Genomic DNA, 25,207 nt, shown 5'->3' with positions numbered 1-25,207 from the left:
CTCTGTATGTATGTATGTAAAAAGTAAATAGAAACTAAAGTTCTTCAAGAGAAAATGTAGTGGAGCAAAATGTACAATATTTCCCAGTGTGATACAGTGGAGTAGAAGTTTAAAGTGGTAGAAAATGTTAAATTCTACTTAAGTACAGTACTTGAGTATGTAGTCAGTTACAGGTTCAGGGCCGTTATAACCTCTCCTGGTTCTGACCTTCACATCATGCAGTAAAAGAAACCCAAAAAAAACACTCCTGTTTACAATGAACACTATTTTCTGAACACAAATAAGAGAGGTTGGGCCCGGGGATGGAGTGGTGTCCAGGCCAGAGGAACCATCTTTGCCCATCTGTTCGTCTCTCGGCCTCTCTTCCGCCTCACCTCCCTTGTCTCAGGCGTTTAGGGCTGAATGTGGACCGGCCACAGAGTGCCAGAAGAGAAGAGTCTGCACTCAGGAGCAGATGGGAAATTTCAATGAGCTGGAAACCCCAGTGTAGCGATGCGTCTTCTTCCTCAGAGAGACCGCAGGGCGATACCGATGCAACAGCGCTCCCTAGTGGAATACAATGCGAAACCCGTTTTATAGCAAGAGAGCACATTTTGATGTTTAAATGTTTTCCAATTTCCTGATTTAAAGCAAGTTTGCCTAACACATTTCTAATACTTTTGATGCCCTTTTTGTTTTCGCAAATAAAAGCAAGTTAGCTCGGATCATTTTAAATTACCTTTGGTTTTGGGTAATTCAAATAATAAATGCTGTGGTAAAGAGGGCTCAGATGTAGGCAGTCTGTTGAAAGACTGGTTTGAATGCATGGCAAATATCCAACCTGAAACTAACGTCTACACAGTGTAACCCTTTACTGGTGTGAAACTATGGTGAAATCCATTGCGTGCAGGCTGGCTGTGTGCAAATGTTTTTATCTGATCATTTATAATGCATATCATATCAGTGAGTTTGTATGTTAAATGTTGACAGGTAGGACAGGTCTCTTTACTTAAAGAGATAGTTGATCTCAATGTGACAAAAATGGCTCAATAAAGTATAAATAAATAAATAAATGGGAACAAAAAAAAGTGTTGAGGGGTGGATGGGGAGGTAATTCTCAGCTCCTTTGCACTAACACTCACTCAGCGGACATTAAAGCCGAGTCAGCAGCGAGCATACGGTGCTGCGAGCGGCTTTCAACGCTCCCCTCAGACGGTGTGAAGACAAGATGCTTAAGATGCAACATCCACTGCATGCAAAAGCAGAAGTGCTCAGCAGCGCTTCACTCACATTTAGTTGTTTTCAGCTGAATCCTGCCGAGTCTGCCTCCAGGTCTTTTTTTTAATTTTTATTAGTCATACAAAAATAATGAAAATCTATTAATAGAGCACCAATTATCAAACAAGATAACATGCTCCAGATTTTTTGGAACAAAGATTTGAGGGACCATAACAAACCAGGGAGTGTGTTATAAGAATCCACAAGATTTCCAAGTACTTACAACGGATTTAATGAAAAAAAATCAAAGGAAAAAAGATGAATTTGTATATAAAAACAAAACACTTTATTACAATTAGGCTGAAAAAACCCAATGAAAACACGACTACTTTACAAGTACAAATGTTTTTCATTGATATTTACATTTTTTTTTTCCTTGACATCAATAAAAAAAGACAATTTATGAGAAAACACAAAATACTAAAGTTCATGTTTACAGTGTATTTGCGGCAATAAAAAACAAAGGACTAAAGGAACGTGCATTATTCTCCATTCAGTTTCTATAGACAACAAGGGAATCAGACATAAAAGGGAGGACTATTTATGAATACACTTATTCTAATGGAGAGCTCATCATCAATGAGGAATTACCCACAAGCCTCAGCCTCATATCTCTTGGGTAATAATATAATCATCATTCGAAGGCAGGACTGCTGTGTCTGTCATTTCCTGTGTCGGGCAGTTGTTGTGGGGGAAAATGTGTTGAGACGTTTCCTCATTTCACGACACAAATAAAAGAATAGCAGTAACAAAGTTGACTTTATGGATCCCACCGGAGTGACGCAGAAGCGGTGTTTGATCCGCCTGAAGGTTTGAACGCTGAAATGTTGAGCAGTTTATGGCTGAAGTGAGGTAAAGGTCGGGTGTGACTAACAACGTGCAGTCTGTCTCTGGCTGCTATGGGATCATAAGAACGCCTCCCATCTGTACTGCAGGAAACCCTTCAGCGTCTCCTAGCTGCTGGGCTTGGCGGGAGTCTTGGCCCGGATGCCCCCCTGGCGAGCTTGACCCTTGGTGGGCTGTTGGGGCGGAGCGGGCTGCACCGGGGCGTCGGTGGCAGCAGGTTGCTGGGCGGGGCTGTGGGGGGGCGGCGTCTGGATCTGGGGGGAGGTGGCTGCGGTCACCACCTGCTGCTGCTGCTGGAGGAGCTTCTGCTGGACCGCCTGTGCTGCCGCAGGAATCATCTGCACCTGAGCAGGAGCGGATGCCGCCGCCTGGGTCAGAGTCACCGTCTGTGCCTGGATCTGAGGAGGGGAGACACCAACAGAACATCAAAGAGAATCCTTTATCAAGGCCCCGACGCACCAAGCGCTCAAGTTGAAGACGCCAATGAGAGTCTGTCGGCCATGTTTTTATATTTAAGTAAGCCTCACAGAGGTTGAACGGCTCAGCCTAAAGCCCTTACCTGCTGTGGAGACGACACGATCTGTTGGATATTGGCCACGTTGGGTTGCTGCTGCACTATTTGTGGGAGCTTAGCCACCTGATAAGAGAAGTAAACAAGAACATCCCATAAATCAACACACACGCCCTCTGTTCACCAGCACATATTAATTGCTCAGTAGTGACGTCCACGGGTCAGGTACCTGGATCTGCTGGGCTCCGCTGGGTTTCTGAGCCTGGGCGATGGATGTAGTGAAGAACTGGGTCTTGATCCCTGATTGCAGCTGGGTGGTGGTAGCATACGTCACCTTCTGCTGCGACTGCTGGGCCGGCTGAGCTGACTGCACTGTGACCTGCTGGCCGCCCATCTAAAAGGACATCAAAACTCCAGTTACTCCATTCACCTCAATGTTCCTTTGAATGGATTTACCTGGTCCTCTTATAGCCTTTGCGACCATGCTTTACAAGTCAGCAATCACAGAAAGTCACATTCACACACCGATTTCATCGTTACTTTTTTACATTTAGGCTTTAGTATCATTTCTAAGGACATTTTGAGATGTTTAAGACTGCAGGGGCTGGGGATTAAGACACTGGGCTTCTACACAGCCCTACCCATTGTGTGATAGCTTTTCCATGGAATAATATTTCTACTAAACTTCTGTTCTTATCTCTGCTACAGTGCATTAGTTGTTTCTGTTGTACACGGAGAGTGAACACATGATTTTAATAATCAGTTCAAATAGTCTGGTTACCTTCTGCTGTACAGAGGTCTGTCCCTGCTGCGTCTGCCCAGCTTTCTGCTGAGCCGCGGCGGCCGCCTGCTGCTGCTGCTTCTTTATCTGGAGCAGCTGCTGCACCTGCATCTGGGGGAAGGACGGAGACAGCACGGGCCCACCTGACAGAGAGAACGATATATATTTTAGATTTGAAATTTAGGAAAAAAACGGACATTTGTGATATTGATAACAATAGCACATTTGTCAGTAAGGACATCCTACTCAAATAATGCAAAACCCAAGCAACAACAAATACTCTTTTCCCGGATTCTAATCATTGTTGTATCATATATGAAAATAAAAGCAAAACATTATTTAAAAAAGTCATTTTGGCCCTTGAACTGTAAGAGCAATATTCAAATCAAAGTCATAGAAAGACTGCCCCCTATCCAATCAGACGTTAGGCACACCTGTTTTCTGGGCCTGGCCAATAGCCACGCTGATGCCCGCTACAGTGACGGGCAGTGTAGTGACGCCAGCTGAAGAGACCACCGCCGGCACAGAGACCACCGGGGGCTTGGTGAGGGTCACCTGAGCTGTCTGTCCAGCCTGGGCCTGGATCTGGCCCTGAGTGGGCACTCGAGTCTATAAAAGGAAACACAAAAAGTATTAAATTAAATATTAAGGAAGAACTGACATCAAGGAATGAAAACAGAACGAAGACGTTGAGTTTGGTGGGAAAATGACCCTCAATGTTCTCATACTGTTTGATCTTGTTACACATCAACTTGTTTTGCTGCACCTCTGCCAACCAAATATAAAAAAAGATAGATTGGTACCATAAACAACTATTTAACATAGATGATATCATTTACAACCTACCTACAGAAAGCTTTGATTGATATGGTGGGGAACTTGATGAAAGATATTTTAATTCCTCCCACAACCATCTCTGCGCCATCTTACCAGTCTGGTGACCTGCAGGTTGGCCACCGTGGCGCCAGTCAGCACGGCTCCGGGTCTGGGTGCTGTGAGCTGGGGATTGGCCTGTGTAGTCTGCACCTGGGGGGCCTGCTGGGCCCCTGCAGCCTGTTGGCCTTGGGCTGCTGCCACTGCTGCAGCTACCTGCTGCTGCTGCTGCAGCTGCAACTTATGCTTGTGCATCTTCAACAACACACAAACACACATAGTCAATCTTAATTACTAACATTACGGAGATCATGAGTAATAAAGAACATTTCTATTACTGCAGCTCATATGGGAGCTGTTAAAAAGAGTCATATTTTCTAAGTGACCCCCTCCCCCATTCTGTGTAGCTCTTGTGTAAAGGTGCTGGTACCTGGGGTTTGCCTACAGCTTTGATCTGTGGGGAAGCAGCCTGCTGCTGCTGGTGCTGCTGCAACTGCTGCTGCTGCTGTCGGAGGAGCTGCAGGTGGGCTGGAGAGAGAGGCTTCCCTTGTTGCAACTGCATCCCTGCGGCTGGATGAAGGAGAGAGAGAGCAGTCGGGTCTGTCAGATTTAAGAGAGGAGCAGGTTCTGGTATCAGAGGAAAGCCTTTGTTCTGGGTACCTTGTGTGACCTGAGTGACCAGAGGGCGCGTCTGAGACTGTACCGGGCTCAGAGTGGTCGTAACTACTGCCGACGCTGTAACTGGGGTAACGGCTCGAACACCCTGACCCGTAGCTATGGCAACCACCTCTGCAGGGGCTGCAGCAGCGGCGACGGTCCTCTGTTGCGTGTGGACGACCTGGGCTCCAGCTACACCCGCAGGCTGCACAAACACAATGGAAAACACGAGTTAATGAACACGCAATCTGCAGGGAACATGCGACAGGATGCCGTCCAAGAGGCTTTCTGCGTCATGAAGAACTGTGAATCAGCGGGGGGCCGAGGTAAGCAAGAGCAGCGGTGATGTAAGAACATGACTCACAGACAGGGTGCCTGTTATGACGGGAGATGCCAGCCGTTTGTTTGCCTGGAAAGGACTTGGGGGAACTCCAGCTACTGTGTTCACAATCACATTCCCCCCCACTGTGGCTGGAAGAAACAAAGAGCAATGAATTAACTATTGGAACAGCAGCAGCTCTGTAAAGTCAACCGTGTGTGTCAGCGTACCAGCCTGGATGGTGGTGCCCACAGTGGCATTTTTTATGGCTCCAGCCTGAAAAACATGAACCAAATGTTTAAGAACATTGTGTTTTGGGTCCAACTACACAGAGAAAATATTGCTTAGAGGATGTTTTCATTCTCACCAGAACCGCTGCATTAGGCAACGCAGCAGCTCCGGGCACTATGGCCGCCTGAGGGACCTGAGCCTGGCCGGCGGCAGGGGTCTGCGCCTGGCCGGGGGCCGCCTGGGCCTGGGGGGTCCCCGCCTGCTGCTGCTGGGCCAACTGCTGAGCCTTCTGCTGCTCTGCAAGGGCCTGCAAACACACAACACGTCTGTCAGTAGAAATCCAGCAGTATTTGAATCTGACTGATGAAACACAAAGCAGGAGTTCCTGATTCACGCCATGTGTCGACATATTCAGTACCAATAATCACCTTTTTCTCCTTGGCGATCCTTTCCGCACGTTGAGAAGCCACCTGAATGGGAGGCAGGGGCTTGTCATAGCTTATCCCACTGGAGAGAAAAAAACAATGTTATACTTTCGTCTTTATTTATGGATTCCTATTTTAGATGTTGATGGAACAAATACAGTGACATTAAACAAACCTTTCTGCCAAAACAGAGGCATGTTTGGGGTTCTTCTGGAAAGGATTCATGCCGAGCCTGTAAGCAGAATAAAGCAAATGAATACAGACGTAAAGGACCAACCCAATCTGGACAATAACAGCCTGATTACACGTCAGCCGTTTTGGTGTTAGCTCCTTTGAGACTTTCTCTTCATCAGTCCTTACAGCGGTTTGATTGGTGGGCTCCTCTTGCTGGCAATGATCTTCATGAGTTCAAAGCGGCTGTTGTAGAGCTGAATGTGAGTGGCATTGTCATCCTGTGTGTAGATCTGACAGGTCCTAAGAGGGCGGCTGTTCTTAGACTGAGCAAACACAACACAGAACAAGAGTCAGTCGAGGAATCCTGGAAAGAAGAGTTGATCAAACACAAAATGCCAGCATAGCGTACCTTGTATATGCTCTTGGTTTTCTTCTTGGGGTTTGCCTCATACACCAACTGAAAAATAGTTAGAGACATGACTTAGACGAGAACACAGGGAGGAATCCAGTTTTACAGCATCATAGGGTGACTGCCTTCTCTATCTCACTCTCCATTACCTTGCCCTCCTCTCTGGGAATGATGACATTCTCGTAGCGGTTGCGACACTGTTTGGGCGAGCGGTAGATGCGGCTGCAGGAGTTCACCACGTCGCTCACCAGATCCCAGTTAGGAGTGTGGGCAGGAGACACGATTGTCAGGTTCAGAGGCAACTCCAGAAGTTGCTTCACAGCCTGTCGGACACACAGGAAATTGAATGTACATCCTCTTTGACTTAGTGAAGTGCAATTCAAGATGTATTCACTTGTGTGGCGCCAGTACCTGAAGCAGAGCCCAGTCCTCACTGATGAGCCACTCCGGGTTGTCCTGGCCCGCCTCCATGGCAGGTTTAACCAGCGACGGCAGAGGCTTGGCGAAGGGTACCTGCTGCTTGAGAGAGAAGTTCTTCTTCTGGTCTTTGCCCTCGCGGCGAACCTTCAGCATGCTGGCCTTCTCGAAAAGCGAGCGAGGAGGAATGACCGTCTCCCCGTGGCCCTTCTTCTTCTTTCTGGCTGCTGCTGGACAAACCCATCGAGTCAGGACAGAGAAACCAAACAGACCTGCAGTGACACTTCAGATGTGTCCACGTCATTTAGAACGATTTCCCCTTGAATATAAATCTCATCTCACCTGAGGGGTCCATCTTGAGTCTCTTGTGCTCCTTGCGAACGTAGACGGGAGGCAGCTTGGACTCCGGCATGGGTGTGGTGTCATACATCAGCATCATCACAGAGTCGATGTAAATGTCATTGTCATCCTGCGGAGGTGTGGGTGGAGTCCACAGCTGTGTTGGGAAATCACAAGTCAGCACACAAGGCAGAACGTGTCCATAAAAATAAACAGAATCAGGAAGAGAATAGGGATCCACATTTAGATAACACAAGGGCGTGTGTCTTACCGGCATGATTTCTGTATGGCCATCCTCTGCATCAAACACATACTCCTGTTGAAGCGCAGAGAAAAGGTTATTATCAACAACAATCCACACAGCCATGATTGATTAGTCAAGATCACAATGGCCACCCACCATGTTGTAGGCATCCTCTCTGGTGTAGGTGAAGAGATCTTCGTCTCCCTCCATAAACTGCCGCTCCTCCTCCTCCTCCTTCAGCTTCTGGAGCTGCTGCAGCTCCCAGCCTCTCTTAGAGCACTCCAACCTCTCCTGAGGGAAATAGACACAAATAAGGACACATAATAACATTTTAATACCAACGCAGTAGAGCAGGATTAAATTATAGTAAATGTTTACCTCAAATCTATATAACAGACATTAGAGTTTAAAATACCTTGAGAGCAGTTTCGTCGTCACTGACGTGGAGGTACTCCAGGTAATGCAGGGCATATCTTTCGATTGGTGTGAGCTGTTTAAGGGAAGAAAATGTTAATTAAAACTCAGCAAGACAATCTAAACAGAATTTCATTTTGTTCCGACTCATTTCTTGTATTTTTACTTTTCCACTATATGTGAAAATGTACAGGTACCTGTTCTATGACTGCGTTCAGCTCCTCTTGCTGAGCGGGCTCTTCGTCAGCTTTGCTCTCCTCCTCCTGGTTGTCCTTTGTTGACTCCTTGCCTGCTAACTCTTCCTCGTGCTGCTCGTTTTCCTCCTCTGACAGGGCATCCAGGTTTATGCTGTGCAGAGCCTGGATGTATGGTCTAGCCACTCTGGGAGAGATGGCCTCGGAGGCCGACGGCTCCTGGTGAAGAACCACAAACTCTTCCACCTTTTCCCCCGAGCCGGCCTCCACCTCGAACAGATCCTGGATTGTCCGCTGAAATGATGTCAGGTCAGTTATACAGGTCTAGTGAAGTATCTTAGAAACAATAGAGCTGTGTAGACTTTCTGAAACTTCAGGGCAAGACCACATTGAATTAATCTTACCTGTGTGAGGAACGCCAAGGTGTAGTCAGTGCCCTGCGCAGCCACCTCTCTGATCAGGTCCTTGGTGCCATTCTTCAGCAGCTTCTCTTCTATGGAGTTCCCACTCTCCAACCTGGGCAGCAAACAAAAAGAAACCAAAAGTCTTTAAATATCTGTTTAGGGATTTCACATCTACAGTTTTATGAGTGATGGGTTAAGTAAAACTTTGCAGTACTGATAATGTCACCTGTAAATGTGTATATCCTTGGAACGTCCTATTTTATCACACCACTCTTGGGTGCGGGCATCCATGCTGGGATTGAGGTCTGTGTCGTAGAAGATGATGGTGTCTGCATCAAACAGAGTCCCGACTGCAGAGCAGCAGCGGTTTGTGAGGATGCTGCAGAACACGTTCCTGTTCCTGTTGAACTTCCTAATGTTCTCCTGCAGGACCACAACACCAAGCATGTGAAGAAACCCGGCAGACACCTCAGAACTTAAAGTCATTTTCTTTAGTTATCTTAATGGTTTGTATTCCACCGATGATAAACATTCTCCAGTGTAAACACTTTTCCCTATACATTATGCAAATTCTTACACCCACAGCTCTTTAAATGTTATTGTATTTATTTATAAGGCTGCATGTAACTAGTTCTTGGGTACATTTTTTGATGTACATAACTGACTTGATTTTCGCTAAGAACCTCGTTATTGTTAACATGGTGACTTGTCAGAGGTGGGGCTGTTTTACCTGTCGTTCGTCAGGACTAAAGCTTTCATCGACTCGCACATAAGTGAGATGCCGGTAATCGAGGAAGGCCTCCAGGATGTCCAGCATCTTCACCATCTGAGTAAAGATGAGGACCCGGCGGCTGTCTGACCGAAGCTTCTGCAGCAGAATGGCAAGAGCTTCCAGTTTACCTTTGGAAAAGACAAATATCAACATTTATTAGTCTTGGCATGGTCAGATGCTTCAGATTGCATTTTAAACATGTAGTATGAAAAAGTTATAATTAACTTGAGAGAGAAAAGTAGATCTCCCGGCAGATTTGAGCATTTTTTACATTGATGCAGTATACAATCAACGCCTAATTACTTTTTAATTGTTTTTCACATTATTTTGTTCAATGTAACTGTTCTGAAGAGCTAATTCACAAAAGCAAACGTTGGCTGAAGTCGTGTTTTTTTTAAAGAATATTAGTTGTTTTTGTAGCGTAATTAAGTTATTCTTTCTGCACTCCCAGCTTGCAGCATGTTGAACTAATATCAATAAAGGACTGGGGCTTACCAGAGTCCATCTGCATTAGCGGCAGGTCATCCCCGCAGAGGAGATGCCTGGAAGCCAGGTGATGGATGTCCGTGCTGTGGGGGGCGGCGGCCTCCTGTAGCCGACGGCGAAGCGACTTCTGCTCCAGGTTGTAGGGAACCGGGGGATTGGCTGCATACAGGTGAGGGGGCGGGGCTACAGCTGGAGGCACCACACATACCAGCCTAAAAACATAACAGTCAGATCATTAGAAAAGAACACATGATATTGCATTGTTACAAAAAACCTCCTACATGAGTTCTTAGTAAATTAAACAAGATAGCGGTATGGTTCATACTTTTTTTATTTTAAAAGGGTGTGTTATATTCAGCTAAATGAGTTCTAGAAAAGCTGGGTATTGCCCAAAATGTTCCAGAAACAGAGAGCTTGGGTACCTCTTGATCAGGCTGTTGGCCGCCTCCAGGCGATCCTCCGCAGTGAGCAGAGAGGACTGCAGTGCCGCGGTGGTGGCTACGCAGGTTCTCTGAGCCCTGAGGCAGCTCTCTCTGCCCACCCACCTCCAGCCTCCAGCAGTCAGGGCAGAGTGAGCCGGCTCTGTGCTCAAAGCGCACGCCTGCAGCAGGTCTGACCCGTACACCACTCTGCGGCTGCAGCGCCGCTCGTTCGCTTCAAACAGACGGCTCAGGCGTTCCTTCAGCTGCTGACTCTTTTCTTCTGAAGACTCCTGAACATCGCAGTGAGAGAAAATACACACAGCCATATCACATATCACTTCATTCATAAATTCAGTCTGCATGCTGAAAAATGCTTTTACTTCAGATTTTCGAAAGAAAGTGGAAACCAGCATTAGAAACATGTCCTTGAAGAGTTGTTACTGACCTGAGAACCAGCATGAGCTGCAGCTGTGAGCTTGGAGGGGGACGACGTGGCGTTTGAAGTTACACCTAATGCATAAAAATAAATATACATCGTCACTAAAAGAACAATGTTTTAAAGGGTTGTTGAAACTATTGTACAGGAGAAAAGTGTAAAGTGTAATGGTGGGGATAAAGTAGCATTTTTGGTACCATTAAAATGTATTCACTTTTAGCTTTCAGACGTTTAATGGTTTTAGATGATGTTACGAAATAACTGATACTGAAGAGTGTGTGGGAGAATAATGTTCACTGTGATGGAGTCACCTTGCTGGGCTGTTGACAGGGCAGGATGGGGAGTGCCAGGTGTAACTGAGGCGTTGGAGGTGGGGACAGCTTGTGGCATTGTTTGCATGACCATGGATCCCTGGGGCCTGATGATCTGCTGGCCTGGAGCGGACACAATCTGCAGGATGTTTCCTAAAACAATGAAACAAAAAATGTAAAAGGTGCCTTCTCAAAACTTGACAATAACTCAAGGTATAAAAAAAAGAAGGAAAAATATAAACAACTGTTATGCTATCAGATTTGATGTTTGTGCAATAAGGCAGAAACATCAGTACATCGATAAAACAACTGACCGAGTCAAACTGAAATCACATTTAGTCTTACTCTTGTCCACATGACTTTTTATGTATTATTAAAAAACACGTTTTATTGTTAATAAATTAAAAGTGGAATCCGGGGGAATAACAGCAATGCTTCCGCTGTCATCTACCTAAATGGATACCTGACGATGTCAATTTAAAGAGGGCGGACAATTCTTGGTAAGTATACTAGAGGTGACAGAGCTGACATGCTATCCATGAGGAAGTAGGATAAGAGTCCATAACTCAATATAAAAGTCCAAAATTCAAAATGGCACAAAGGAGAGAATAATGTTGAGATAAAAGTGTGATGATGGGATGTACATTACCGAGTGTACCTTGGAGCTGCAGCGGCTGTCCGGTGGTGAGCTGGCGGAGCTGGCTGGGGGACAGCGTGAACTTGTTCCCCTGAAACTGCAGCGTGACCGGGGTCTCTGGCTGAGAGATGCGGTTCTGATTGCCTGCAATGTTGGCCAACTGGGCAATCTTCACCACATCTCCACCTTCAATGGAAAGCAATAACAGAAGTTATCAAAGAGAGCGTTAGACAGGCAGCTCAAATGGTTACCCAACAATGTGCTGTGCATCAGTTAGTTAAAGGGTGAAAAAGAGACATGCAGAACCAGGGTGGATTAATCAGAGGAAGGAGCACAGCCGGCCTCCACAACAGAACCACAGCAGCTCCTACTTTACAAAACCCTGAAGGGGAAAGAAAATGGCTGTAAGGGACGTCCTCAGGTGAGACAGAGAGCCTGAAAAATACATACTTGAGGATTGTCCAACAATGATATCCTGTAGATAAAAAGTCCTTGAATAATAATTTTCTAACAAGGGTGTAACCATTTTAAAGGCATATCGGGCTAAACAGTGCACTCATTCTGGACCTAAATTAGGGAATTAACCACAGTTAGTCTGGAAATGGCATTGTGGAATGGAATTGGTTTCTCAGACCACAGTAAGGGTTTCCATTAGGCTTCAGTCTCAGGTCTAAAGGATGATTATGTGTTTAAAAAGTACACAGCCACCAGATTTCGAGACAAGTAAATGTCATATAATAAAAGGTGCTTACTAATGTATTTGGTGTGTAATAGTCCTTTTAAGAATGATTTGTTTTTGAAGATCAATTTCAAACAAAAACATGTGGAGCCCAGCAGCTATCAGAGGAAATGTATGTGACACTGTGTACACAAATAATAGTGATGGCAACACCTGGTAAAGTTAAACAAATACTGAAAGCATGTACCTTATGGGCTTAAATGATAATAAAAACTGTTAACAATCCTATTCAAAGGGTGCAGAAACCTTAACTCAAACACCATTTATTCAATTTAAAGTGGTCTGTTGTTGCTGGAAAAGGTTTCTCTGTGCTCATCTGAGGCAGAAAGAGGGGGCAGTGTGGGGGGGCCGCTTCCAGGTGCTTTGCAGTGATGCTCATCAGGAGAGTGAAATCATAACATCAGCAAAGAAACAAATACAACAAACAAAGCTTTGGGATTCTCTCCTGCAGCTGGGCTGATGCAAAAGACAAAAGAAAATTAGTAACTGGAATAAAAACATATTCGGAAAACACATAATAATTAAGATCAATGGTGTAGTGGTGGTGGTTTAAATAAGTGGGTCGTTCATAGTGTTCATGCAGGTTTTAAGAAAGGAGTTGGAGACGTGAGGCTGTGGAGATGCTGCTGATATGGCTACAGATCAAATCTCATGGGAACCTTTTTTTAAAAACTATTGCTACATGGCATCTCTGCCATGACCAAAATTGCTGTGCTGCTACCATTGCAAGTTGGATGAAATGCATACACACGAAATTCTCTGGAGTATTGAAGCTTGAACACATATCAGCAGTGCCTCAAGTAACTGCCTCAGTGTAGAACAGCCCATAGGGTTGTGCCCGAGGGGAGGAAAGGGGAGGGCAGGCCACTTACTAGGCAACCGTGCCTGGGCCTGAGATGTAAGAACCAGCCTCTGGGACAGTAGGCTGGGCTGGATGGCATGACTGGGGGCTAGCGCTGGCCTTGGGACCTGTGCTAAGGTCTGGCCCAGGGCCACAGAGGCCGCCCCCAACACATGCTGCCCAACGCCCGCGTTCCCAGAGGAGGCTGCAGTGCTGCTGCCGCTGACAGGAGGGGCGGTCTGCGCTCTCTGAGAAGCTCCGACCGCTGTGAAGCACAAGGCAATGGGGTACGGGACTACATGTTAGGGGTAACTCAATGTTTAGTCATGTCATTATTATGATCACACAATGCCCTCCACTTGAATCACTTAGGAGTGGGCCAACACAGCAACCAGGATTAGAGACGTTATTTGTTATGAACAGACAATTTATTCATTGTGGACAATTTTAAAGACGAAAAATCTGTTTCTTGCCCATTAATAAGTAGGTGTGACAATAACTGTGTGTCTGTAAAATATCGGTTCCATCAGTCTTGGTGTATTTAGTGGCAGCCAGGCGTCTCCTTAAGTGATTTTCTACTGCTGCTTTTCGTCTGAATACTTTACTATGACTGTTTCTTCTTTCACTATATCCTGACTGTGTCAGAACAACGAGGCCAGCCCAGCACTGCTGTCTGGAAGTATACATCTAAACATTAGATAGAACCATAAAGCTCCATAAAGTTGTGAGAGAAGAAGATCATTTAAAATTTGTGCCCGTAAATACTTTGCACATCTATTCATTCTGTTCAAACCTGGGATTTTTGCATTTAGTGATAAAGATTAAGATAAATTAGATTACAGTAGTGGCTGCATAGGATTAATTCAGAATGAAATAATCCAAATACCTTTTTTATTGAAATATAGATGCAATTAAGTTCAAAACAAGTTTATTTAAAAACAAGTTAACTGTTTAAAAATGTTTGAAATTCAGTACTTTGTTTAAACTAGCATAAGCAGATTACCCACAAGTGGCACCAGCAAACCCACCATGTGTGGTTCATTTTTTCCGTTACATTTTATTGTTAATCACTAAATATTAAATCCTTTCCTTAATGTAGAAGCTAAATTCTTACCGTGAGTAGTGGCTGTAGTAGTTGCCGTGGTGACGGGGGACTTGCCCCTGTTCTGGGCTGACTGGTTGGTGGTGGAAACAGAGGTGCTAGTAGTGGGTGAGCTGGTTTGCGGACGCTGGGTGGCTGCAGTAGTGACGGCAGCGAGGCGACCTTCTGGCTTTGTCCCGTACTGCACCGGCTGGAACAATCTAATCAGAAAGAAATATGGTAATGAAATAAGTTTTAATTTCAGAGCAATTGGAAAAACATCTCCACATCAAGCATGTGAAGTTATGTGGATATTTGAAGCTTTAAGTGCTGACCTCATGGGTTTTATCGGACATGGCTTTGGTCGTGGCGATGGCTCTGGAGCGGTGTTGATCTCCTCGATGAGCTGCTGGGTGATCTTTAGTTTGGGAACCGCCTCTTCAGTCTGATACCGGGTCAGTCTGTTCTCATTATTGATCAGATCAAATATGGACATGCTAGCAATCTAAGAGGATAATGAGATCAAAGACAGAAAGCAGAAGTGGGTTAGACGATGTTGTTTATGAATACTTTTTCCTCTTACAAATAGTCGCATTTTAATCAAGTATCAAACGTATACCCAAGGTTCAAAAAAGAGTAATGTAATGTTAAAAACAACTAAATGGCAAGGTCTCTAATGGCGTTCAAACAATTAGAATAATATGAGAAGAGTGTAGTGTATTCAAATATAATAGAATCACTGTTACGATTACGTTATAAAGAAACTTTATTTTGAATTTAATTAGCATTCCAAACTTTGAAAAGCCAAAAGTGATTTCCTTTTACAGCTCATTTGATCTGTTCAGTGATACTACAAATACAAGGTATCCATTTCATAATGTAATTAAACATAGGAGGAAATATTTCCCATTTTCTACTTTTTTAAAATTTATTAAATCACTCCTGCCAATTATGTTGTAATCACATTACTTTATTATACATATACATGATATAGAGCAAGTGTATACCTTGCTTGAGTCGTTCTTGAGAGCTTCCAGCACCAGTGATGGGGCGTTGTATTGCAGAGAGGAGCAGAAGTAGGAGCTGCTGGTCTCCCTGGGAGCCACCAGCTCGGGGTGGTTACACACTCGCTGTAACTGCATCAAGACCTGAAGCACGCTGACAAAATGACCCGTCTTCAGAGCCTCCTGAGCTCTAGGGGAGCACATCCAGACAGAAAATGTGATTAAGACGAGTTCAACAGAATAAAGGAGGAAACAAATATCCCAAAGCAAATTCATCTCAACACATTGTACATTACAGGTTTTTGTAACTCATTTAACTACAGTGTTTAAGCCATTTGTTTCTCACCCCGGTTGCGTGAGGATATCCTCGTAAAGGCTCTTCTGTCTGGTGGAGAGACGGCACTTCAGGATATGCTCGTACTTCTTGGGCAGCTGCTTCTCCACGTCCCTTTTGGAGCGCCGCAGGATGAAAGGCTGGATCATCTACAAATAAGAGGAAGAAGATTGTGTGTGATGAGCAGGGAGTGCTGCTGAGGCAAAATCAATCATGTGGTTAAATATGTGGCATGGTGCAGATTGTTCTGACCCTAGTACAGCCGGGCTGTAACAAGGGGCTACACCCACCCTGTGCAGGCGGATGACCAGCTTGTGGCAGTAGTCCTGGTTCTGGTCTGTGCCTGCCTTAACAGGGAAGTCCGAGTAGGACCTGGTGATTCCTGGCAAAAGGAAGTGGATCATGGTCCACAGCTCCTTCAGAGTATTCTGTAGAGGAGTGTTGATGAGGAGAACCCTCTGCTCACTGCAAAATACAAAGTCTCACTTAGTCAACACCTGGGCATCTGGCGGAATAATAAAAGTGATATTACACAAGGAAATAAACTACTCAGTGAGCTAATTTTCCCAAAACAAGTTGCACATATTCACATGGATATCTTGAAACAAGCTTGGTAACCGTGATCAAGATTACAGATCACAAATGAACGAGCCACAAAAATGATAATTATAGTTCCTCATGATTATCCCGCGCTTACCTTCTGAGAGCAAAGATTGTTTCCCAGTGTTTCTCGGTCATGCTTTTGATCAGCTGCACCTCGTCCAGGACCAAGTGTTTCCACCTTCTCCTCAGAAAATGGCTCTGGTCTTTCATCAGCAGTTTGTAGGATGTCACGCACACATGGAAGCTGTTGGCCTCCCCCCACCACTGTAGAGGGATCAGAGGATAAGTTATCACATGTACAGCTGTTTATTGAGAGAAAAAAGGCCTTTTATATTGAGTAAAGCAAAGCTACCATTCTCTTGTTTCTGCGCTCTCTTCTGTTGCCGAGGTACAGGAGGATCTTCAGGCCAGGACACCAGCGCTTGAACTCCACCTCCCAATTTAACAACTTGCATGTCCTTACTACAATAAGGTGGGGACCCCAGATGCCTGTTGACAAAAAACGGACCACGTCTTTATGATATTCACTTGAAAAAATCATAACATCAAACATATATCACCTAAAAAAACCTGTATATCTGTAAAGAGAGGCGTACCTTCTTGGCCCGCTAACTGAGCCATGTAAGCCACGGTCTGTACGGTTTTGCCAAGACCCGTCTCATCTGCAAGGATGCCATTCAGGTTTTTCTTGTGGAGGTTTACCAGCCAGTCCACGCCAATCTGCTGATACTCTCGCAGCGACCCATGCAGGAGTAAAGGAGCTGGGCTGCGGGTCTGGTCAAATCAAATTTAAAAAGTGAATCATTGAAAGGACTTTTTCTATCGTTTGTGTGTTCGTGTGTGTGTCTCTGTGTGTGTGTGTGTGTGTGTGTGTGTGTGTGTGTGTGTGTGTGTGTGTGTGTGTGTGTATGTGAGACTTACTGAGGAAGTCGTCCTGAAGCTGCCCTTGGGTAGGATGAGCTCTGTGGCAGCAGCCACTTCAGCTATGTCTCTGGCGGGCTTCCTCTCAGAGTCAGAGGCTTTATCAGCCCCTCGGTACTGCTCCACATTAAGCAGGGAGTCAATCAGCACTGCCTCAGGTGGGCTGCCCAAAGAACACTCTTTCTCTGGAAAATAAAGAATAGCAATTTTCACACATCCCATCATTCTCCGCTGCCAGCTCGAACGGGTAAAAGGATGACTATGCTTTTTTTTCCTCAAATGAACAAGGCACCTTCAGTCTCTTCCATGTCCTCCTCATCACTGTGAGGACTGGGCTGCGGCCACTCAAAGCTTTCCACGTAGGCGCCGGCATACTGCTTCTTCAAAGCATCAAGAGGCATCTCAGCTAACAGCAAAAAAAAACCAAAAACGTTTGAGCAGTGTTGTGCAAGAGAGAATATTATATAAATGGGATTTGGGAGTAACCACATTTCTCCCCCTTAATTCTGTCTCCCTACACATGCATCGACAGAGAAGTCAGGTAAATAAGTACCATTTTTGGCCAGGTCAACCAACTCTGCTTTGTGGTCTGCTTCTCCTTCCATAGTCTCCTGTTCCTCTATCGTGCTCTCTTCATCTGGGACGAAAAAAGGAAAGAAAAGCAATACATAAAGTAAAGGGCGCTCTAGAGACTCTTTAAACATCCATGTTGTTATCATATTCTGAGGGACCTCGATAGCTTGACACATACCATTTTTATCAACCAAGGACGAACTTGCTTTCCTTTTTTTAGCTGAAGTCGTCGCCTCCTATAACAAGAAAGGATTGTTTTAGAAATCATAAATAAGATGGAGTAGGTGCACATGTCAGGTCAGCACATACCTCCTTATCAGCTTTCCCTCCTGTCGACTGACCCGGTACTGTAACACAACATATTTAAGTTACAAAAAATCTGCTTATTAAAAGATGATGTTTATCAGGACAGTTTTTCTTTGAAAATGAACTATTAGATGGATAGTAAAAGCTCATGATTGATAGAAAACATATTGCGTTGTACTTTTGGTAGATGCGTTGTGGGACTTACCTTTGGCGGGTGCTTTTTGTAATCCGAGTGCTTTTAGCTTCTTCTCATAAATTTCAAACTGGAGTTTAATTTCCACAACCTGACAGAAAAGAAATACATAATTGAGATTGGTAAAAACGCTGTTGTTTGTATTATTAATGTGACAGCATTTGATATTATTTGGAAAAACTGAAAAATAAAAAAACATACCTGCTCGATGTTGGCCCAAAAGAACTCCACCTCACGGGCAATCGTGCTGGCAATGTGACGAAGATGAACTTCCCTTTCTTTCTTTAACCTCTCTTCACTCTTCTTCTGCTCTTGGTGGTGACGGGCACAAGTGCGAACAAGCTGTAGTGGAGACACGGGAGACATCAGTTTCAGCAGTGACTCCTCTTCTTGTTTTGCTGATGTGTAATTTCAAATTCCTCTCTGTGATTTATTCCCTGCCATACCTTCTTAGCAGCAGCCTCTTTCCATCTCCTCTCCTGGGCAAAGTCGGCGGCCATCCACTGCATCTCTTCCAGGAGGTAGTCCCAGTGGGACTTTGGACGTGAGGCTTCCACAAGCCTGGGCAGTCTACTGGCGGACCACTGGCCCTCCTTCCTTAGATCAGAGATGCGCTGATGCACTTGACTCTCCTGGGAAATAGAAACAGCATGTGACATAAGAATAGAAAAATAACAACAATCATCATTGGGCATTTTCAATAACCTGTAACCATGAGCAAGTTAAAAGTATACATCTTGGCTTTCATTAAGAAAGAGTGCAGACAGTAGCCAAGGTCCAAAGACAACACATACGTGCATGTAAGACATTAAAGCATCTATTCAATCAACAAATGACTTGGCAAACTCACCAGTTTGGCCTGCTCAACTTGCTTATCTTGAACACCCTCCTGTGAGGACTGCATGGTTGCACTTTGACCGAAACCACCAATTTTGACAGCGGAAATGCCATTTGTTCCAGTCAGTTTGGACTGGGTGCTTGGGTTGATGTTAGAGCCAAGAGGGCGGAGCGGACTTGCAGTGTGGGGGGTTGGAACAGAGTTGGGAGCGGAAAGGGCAGCCGGAGACATGGATGTCATGGATATTGAGTTGGTCATAATCCTCTGAACTGGCTGGTTTGATTCTGCACCGGGGCGAGCAAGTGCTACCGTCTATAATAAAGAGAGAAGTGTCAACACCACACAACATATTTTCTACTTTTCACAAATTCCTTAAATCCTTCCTGCCATTTAGGTTGTGAACACATTACTATCTATTCTATTAAACATATATATGATATAGAACAAGTGTATACCTTAAGATATATAATTGTCTTTAATAGGACAATTTGAAGCATCACTATTTATTCATAACATACAGCTCGGGAAAAGAGTAAGAGACCACTCCAAATGTTTCTCTCCAATTCCAACACAGAAATGTTGTCAGTAGTCTATAGAATACAATTAAAAAACATAATAATAATTTAACTCAAAGACACATCTATAAATAGTAAAACCAGAGAAACTGATAATGCTGCAGTGGTCTCTTGATTTTTTGCGGAGCTGTATATCAAATCTGTATCTTTGTAGTTTTAGGTAGACTGACCGCTTGTCCTGCCTGCAGTAAGGCCTGGGGTTGTTGCTGCTGGGGCTGCAGCTGGAGATGAAGGCCTGGCTGCATCTGCTGCTGCAGCTGGGCTTGGAGCTGTGTGTGAGGGTTTACTGCAGCTAGGACACCGGCCTGCAACTTCACCTGTGCCTGGAGCTGGCCACCAGCTGTGTTCTCCAATAACTGAGCATGCTGAGGGAGAGTCATGGACAAGCCTGCCATAGGGAGAGCACCATGGGGCAACCTTCCAGGCAGCTGGGGAGGGGGTGTGTGCAGGCTGGCTGCATTCTGCACTGGCGGTCCTTTGGATGGGTCGTATTGTTGCTGGTTTGGCTTCTGTCCTGCAATCTGGATTGCTTGAGGATTAGGCGGCATCCCGCCTGTACACACAGTAACCAAATTATAGGACAAACAAAGGGGTGGTGTAGAAAGCAACACAACACAAAGTCACTAAGACAATCTTGTCATCTCAAGAGAAGCGTTTCTAAATTAATTGATGTGCTATTGCTTTAATAAAAAGATCTAAATGCCATTAAGTGGTGGCTTTCCCTTGATACAGTACATTTGAGAGACCCATTTTTAAAGTTACATATTTTGAAGCTAATGAGTAATCAATGAGATTACTTTTAAAAAGAAAATGCCAGCTATGACAGCTCATCATAACCTTGAACAAGATGAACTGTATGAATAAACAATAGTTTACTACTTTTTGATGGTAAAAGCGGAGACTAATGAGTCATACAGCAAAAATGATTACAGAAGAAAGGAAACCAATATGAGAATCTACATGTCTCTCAAATAAAATACTACTTTGATTAATGCAAAACCAAAATATTGCATTTTTTATGTTGAGGGTTAAAAACATCAAAGTATACGTGCAATAATAGAGGTTTTTAGATAAGAACAAGAATAGAAATGTTACAAAGAAATAGAAAAGAAAACGAGAAGTTCTGGTAAACAGACAGGGAAAGGTTAAATAAAAATACAGAGCAGGCACTGACAAAAAACACCAAATGTTTGGCATGCATGAAGCAATGTAATTCTAGCTGTAACAAAGACATCTGGATGCCTCACATAGCAACAAAGCACAGAGGTGAGCAAAAGGACACACATGGGGTCTTGCAGACAGCAGGTCTGAGCATAGCTGTGCACACTAAAGCAGCACCTGCCTTACCTCCCTGCACGACATACCACCTTGAATAGGCGCCATCAACACCTGGCCCTGACACACCCACACCACCACAATCGCAAAAAACCTGTGCCGTGAACGCAACTCCTCCACATCATTCCCCTCCTACTTAGACTGAGGGAAAGAAGCCAAGTCAGAACAAAATGCCATGAAATAACATGGAAGGAAATCAACCAAACGTGAGCATGAGGTAAATAAAGACATTGTTGAAGATGTAACGGATGATGAATTTAAGACTGAGGATTTTGAATCCCTGTTGATGATTCAAAGACGGACAATCGGATAGGAAAAGACTTGTGAAGGAATGACAATGGGAAACCAAAAAGAAGCATGAAACGTGGATTCATAAAATGGGAAAACACGCAAAACCCATTGGAAAGTGATTTCATTCCCACAGGGTTCCCACATTCTGTAATCCACCTCCAAATAAGATGAAAATCCATCCAGCACGGGAAGTTCTGTCCAAATAAAGATGACTAACAGGACGAAACTTCAGAAAAGAAGAGATGGATAACGACGAGTGATAAATAGTGAAAACAAAAAAGGAAAAATCATAAGACATGGCATCTTCCCAATGAGTGGCTACTCTTCTTCAGACTTGGATTGTCTTCTTCCCCATTTATCCTGACAGAGGGCTGGGGTTGGTACAGCTAAGCCTGAACTTCTTGTGGACTGCTGGGTATCCAGCAGAGGGATGAAGATCAGTTTGTTGATGCTGCTTGAAGTTTGTTTGTAGAAGATGAATGTTGTGATTCACTTTTTTAAATCTCCTTAGTTTGAGGAAGGGAATGCGTCCAGCAGCATCGAACAGAACAAAGAACGGCCTGGTAGTAGCACTCCTACCTTGCGCAGTTGGCATAAGCTGCTGGAGTGGAACGCCAGGTGATCCTAGAGCTACACCAGGATGCTGGAAAATCAGCCCATGGCGACCAACGTCAATCCGGGACCTCTTAGCCTGATCTGGGATTCAAAACACACAATACCCTCATAACGCAAAAAAAAGCACTCTGCACAGAGCAATGACCGTCGGAAGACCTCACAGGTCACCTCTCCTCCCTCTGGTTTAGACTTGAACACAGAGCGCTAGTAGGGGATGCCAAATATCTAAAAGCAGAAGCAATTAGAGGGAGAAAAGAAACAAACAGAAAACAAAGCAAACAGGGAGGAAACAAAGCAACATCAGTAAGACAGGAGTTTGCAATCCTTGCCCTACCTGCTTGCACCATAGCCTGTTGCCTCTTAAAGGCATCCATGTCTCCAGGGTTTGTAATGCCACCACCAGCAGTCCCCTGGTGTCCCTGCAAAAACAACCTCTAGTGAGTTACAAATTAGCAACACATATCCTCCAAAAAATTAAGAAGGACAGAATAGATCATTTTATCTAATAAGTGTTGCCTCTATCACCTGAAACTGCTGCTGGACCGAGAATGCTGCAGAAACATTAGCAGGCAGCTGTGTTGCTATGGCAACTGGTGTCACTGCTTGGCCATCCTTTCCAGTAACAACCTTCACCTGAAAAAGAAAATTATTTCAAAGATTTAAAAAATTCATTGTATAAAATGAACATGCAGTCCTTTACTTTATCTCAAATTAAAAAATATATATATACCTCATCATTAATGACCTCAGACTGTTCTTCCTCCTCCTCTTCATCTTCAAGGTCCAAATCATTCTGTCTCAAGTAAGTATACAAGGGAACACATTGCTTCTTCTTAAAAGCTGAATAGTCCATCATGTTCCCTTGGAGGTGCTGCAGAAAGAAAAGCTCAATCAGGTATTCTTTGAACACTTCTTTCAGGGTCTCCATCTTCTTGGAGTGGTGCTCCAAACATAGTTTTCTTAGCTGGGCAATCTCTGGAGTAGAAGGAGCGATTTCCTCCAACTTCTTGGGAACCTGCTTCTTCATAGTGGACACCGACATGCTGGCTTGTGCAAGTGGATTGTTGGGGATCCCTTGGGTTGGACTCGTGAGGGATGGGCTAGACGGTGGAATGGAGGAGGGTATAGTGAATGATGCTGTGGTTCCTATTCCAGCAACACCCTGAGACGTCTTCTCAAATATCAGAGGGCGTGCCAGCTGTCCTTGAATGATACTGCTGATCTGTGGAGGTAGGTTAGAAGTGGTGATATGATTAGGACTGCCCAGAGTCGGGAGAGAAGAACCGGTGGCAACAGGACTTTGAGGTCCGAGGTGGTGGATAGTGCCTCCAGTCTGTGAGTGAGGCTGAGAGAGCCGGCGTTCTCTCACAGAGCCTGGTGCTCCTGGAGAGGCCAGCTGTATCTGGCCAGTTGTGGCTGGGGCAATCTGGGCCAGCCCTGTACTGTCCTGGTAAACAAAGTGGCCACTTCCCGATGGACTGTTTAAGCTGATTTGTCGCACTAACAAACCAGCGTCAACAAATCTCGTTGGACTCTGTCCACACACACCCAATGCTGTCGCAGGTGCTCCTGGCCTTGTGACCGGGCTGTGCTGGGTGGGACTTTGGGGCTGCATGGGTTGGGGCACAGGTGAGGTGACCTGGATGTAGGAGGATGGAGCATGCTCAAACCTCCACTGAGGTGTAGCATGCTGGAAGCCAGGAGATGATGGGTTTTGTATGGGAAGTGGTGTTAGAGTGATCTGCTGGTTACCAGTCACCATCTGTCCCACATTTTGCAATGTGATGTTCATGTTCTGGCCGGTGACTGGGCTACGACTCATGATTATCTGATAATTAGGCGACTGGGGGGCTGAAGGGCTGGCAGCAGATGAAAATGTGGTCACAGGAGATTGGGGGTGGTTAGCTGTAGCTTGCTGCTGTGTGACTGCCATGGTGGGCTGCTGTTGCTCCTCTGCTTCAGCCCCACTGGCAGACTTGGATCTCTGAAGCTGTCGTTGCATATTCTGTGATCCACTTCCATGGTGCATTGCGTAAAACTGTTACTATGTCTATACACAATAATCTGTGGAAAGGGAAAACAAAGCACAATAAAAAGTGATGCTTAACTATTGAATGGGAACTAAAAAGAAAACAGTCAGAAGCCTTTATCTCTTAGGTCGCCAAAGTATTCTATAAATTTGGAGCGCATGGTTACATGACAAAAATTAAAATCGCTCCTAGATTTCAGATGTCTCAATGATTTGTAATTACAAAACACACACACCTGCATTTACAACATTATCCGCAGCATTTAGCTTATTGTATTTTATTTGACATGAATATAGTTCACTTCTCCTGCATTACTTGCACACTGGTCTTGCAACATAATCTTACACTATTATATTATTATTTTACTCCGTTTATTCTTGCACTATTTTTAGAGTTTTTTCAATAGTTTCATGTCTTTTTCATATGTATGGTGCAATGCTGGAGGAGCATGGGGCTTGAGATTTTCATTGCCATAACTACACTGTGACTTCAGTGCATAAGACAACAAAGCCTTATTTATCTCATCAAGGTAATAGAGCTATAACCGATCTTTACTCGTGTGCCCTTTTAAGCTAATAAAAGACAAGATACATAATTAGGTATACAATGAGGCTGTTTATCACCGTAAGTCAACCAAAGCTAACCTGCATATTAAATAAAGGTGACAGCAGTACTGATACTGGTGATTGAGATTTGTACGGTTAGTAATGGCATATTAACAGTACATTACAACGGTGAGAAATGTAGTAGAGTAACGTTAGTCTTTCTGGACACCACAATAGCGGCACTATATAACACAGTCAGCTATATGTAGCAGTATCACCTGTGTACTTGCTTTATATGTCATTGTTTGTAACGACGTTAACGTTAGCTACTTGCAGTTTCGCTACGGGGCGTAATGTTAGCTAACACAAGTAGCATTACAATAAGACATAAACACCGGCAATTATCCCAATATTTAGGTAGGGGATATGGGTATGGGGATAATACATTCAAACTACATTACAAATAGTAAACTGCAACACTTGCAATAATGTTGCATGAGCCATTTCAAGCAATTATAATGATAATTGATACGGGACGCGTGCTAGCCAATGCTAACAATGTTAGCTTGTTATTGCTAGCAGGCCAGCTACAAATGAAAAAATACATTATATCATCTCAACGGGGTTACTTACGGGGAATGGGGCTTCGGTAGAGGTTTCATAAATCCTAAGTCATATTTACGTTAAGTTACATGCTGTAACAAATGTTATTTCACGAACAAATAAAATATCGATATTGCTAGCGGCTATTCAATGTTTTGGAGCTAATTTCATTCAGCAACATGGCGACTGCAGCAACCTTTAGTGTAACCCGGATGTCGTTC

At 44.4% G+C, this 25,207-nt stretch overlaps 1 protein-coding gene across 5 annotated transcripts; it reads right to left on the bottom strand.

Moving 5' to 3' along the window:
- Positions 1 to 1,516: 1,516 nt before the first annotated feature.
- ep400 (E1A binding protein p400) lies at positions 1,517 to 25,170 on the bottom strand. Of its 5 annotated transcripts, none has more exons than XM_063896723.1 (53): positions 25,017 to 25,170; positions 22,539 to 23,872; positions 22,334 to 22,441; positions 22,143 to 22,227; positions 19,738 to 20,120; positions 19,005 to 19,304; positions 18,601 to 18,786; positions 18,356 to 18,496; positions 18,167 to 18,245; positions 17,965 to 18,002; positions 17,834 to 17,891; positions 17,636 to 17,719; positions 17,375 to 17,488; positions 17,083 to 17,267; positions 16,758 to 16,935; positions 16,514 to 16,650; positions 16,256 to 16,425; positions 15,849 to 16,023; positions 15,571 to 15,707; positions 15,228 to 15,414; positions 14,556 to 14,725; positions 14,254 to 14,441; positions 13,171 to 13,404; positions 11,572 to 11,745; positions 10,923 to 11,075; positions 10,621 to 10,685; positions 10,176 to 10,465; positions 9,763 to 9,965; positions 9,226 to 9,395; positions 8,722 to 8,918; positions 8,496 to 8,607; positions 8,095 to 8,385; positions 7,899 to 7,973; positions 7,640 to 7,774; positions 7,511 to 7,555; positions 7,243 to 7,396; positions 6,895 to 7,127; positions 6,633 to 6,806; positions 6,484 to 6,531; positions 6,261 to 6,397; positions 6,076 to 6,132; positions 5,904 to 5,982; positions 5,612 to 5,782; positions 5,475 to 5,520; positions 5,290 to 5,396; positions 4,929 to 5,130; positions 4,699 to 4,838; positions 4,326 to 4,523; positions 3,830 to 4,004; positions 3,396 to 3,538; positions 2,844 to 3,008; positions 2,663 to 2,740; positions 1,517 to 2,501 (listed from the first exon to the last, which is right to left on the bottom strand). In XM_063896723.1, the coding sequence occupies exons 2-53, from the start codon at positions 23,835 to 23,837 to the stop codon at positions 2,211 to 2,213; spliced, it is 9,144 nt and encodes a 3,047-aa protein (XP_063752793.1). In that variant the 5' UTR covers positions 23,838 to 23,872; positions 25,017 to 25,170; the 3' UTR covers positions 1,517 to 2,210. The 5 variants fall into 5 exon arrangements, with proteins under 5 accessions (XP_063752793.1, XP_063752794.1, XP_063752796.1 ...); XM_063896724.1 differs by having other exon boundaries at positions 11,581 to 11,745; XM_063896726.1 differs by lacking the exon at positions 13,171 to 13,404 and having other exon boundaries at positions 25,017 to 25,169.
- Between the last annotated feature and the right edge of the window lie 37 nt (positions 25,171 to 25,207).

The sequence above is a fragment of the Eleginops maclovinus genome, chromosome 12, assembly GCF_036324505.1.
Source record: "Eleginops maclovinus isolate JMC-PN-2008 ecotype Puerto Natales chromosome 12, JC_Emac_rtc_rv5, whole genome shotgun sequence".
In the NCBI taxonomy this organism is placed as follows: domain Eukaryota; kingdom Metazoa; phylum Chordata; class Actinopteri; order Perciformes; family Eleginopidae; genus Eleginops; species Eleginops maclovinus.
This window is presented reverse-complemented; position numbering and strand designations above follow the sequence as displayed.

What these genes read in the sequence shown, in the direction of transcription:
- ep400 (XM_063896723.1), bottom strand. Translation starts at nt 23,837, where the DNA reads ATGCACCATGGAAGTGGATCACAGAATATGCAACGACAGCTTCAGAGA. An exon ending in CGGTCCAGCAGCAGTTTCAG is followed by an intron (nt 22,228 to 22,333) that starts GTGATAGAGGCA and finishes TTGTTTTTGCAG; the next exon opens with GGACACCAGGGGACTGCTGG. An exon ending in AAGCTGTAGGCAAACCCCAG is followed by an intron (nt 4,524 to 4,698) that starts GTACCAGCACCT and finishes GTGTTGTTGAAG; the next exon opens with ATGCACAAGCATAAGTTGCA.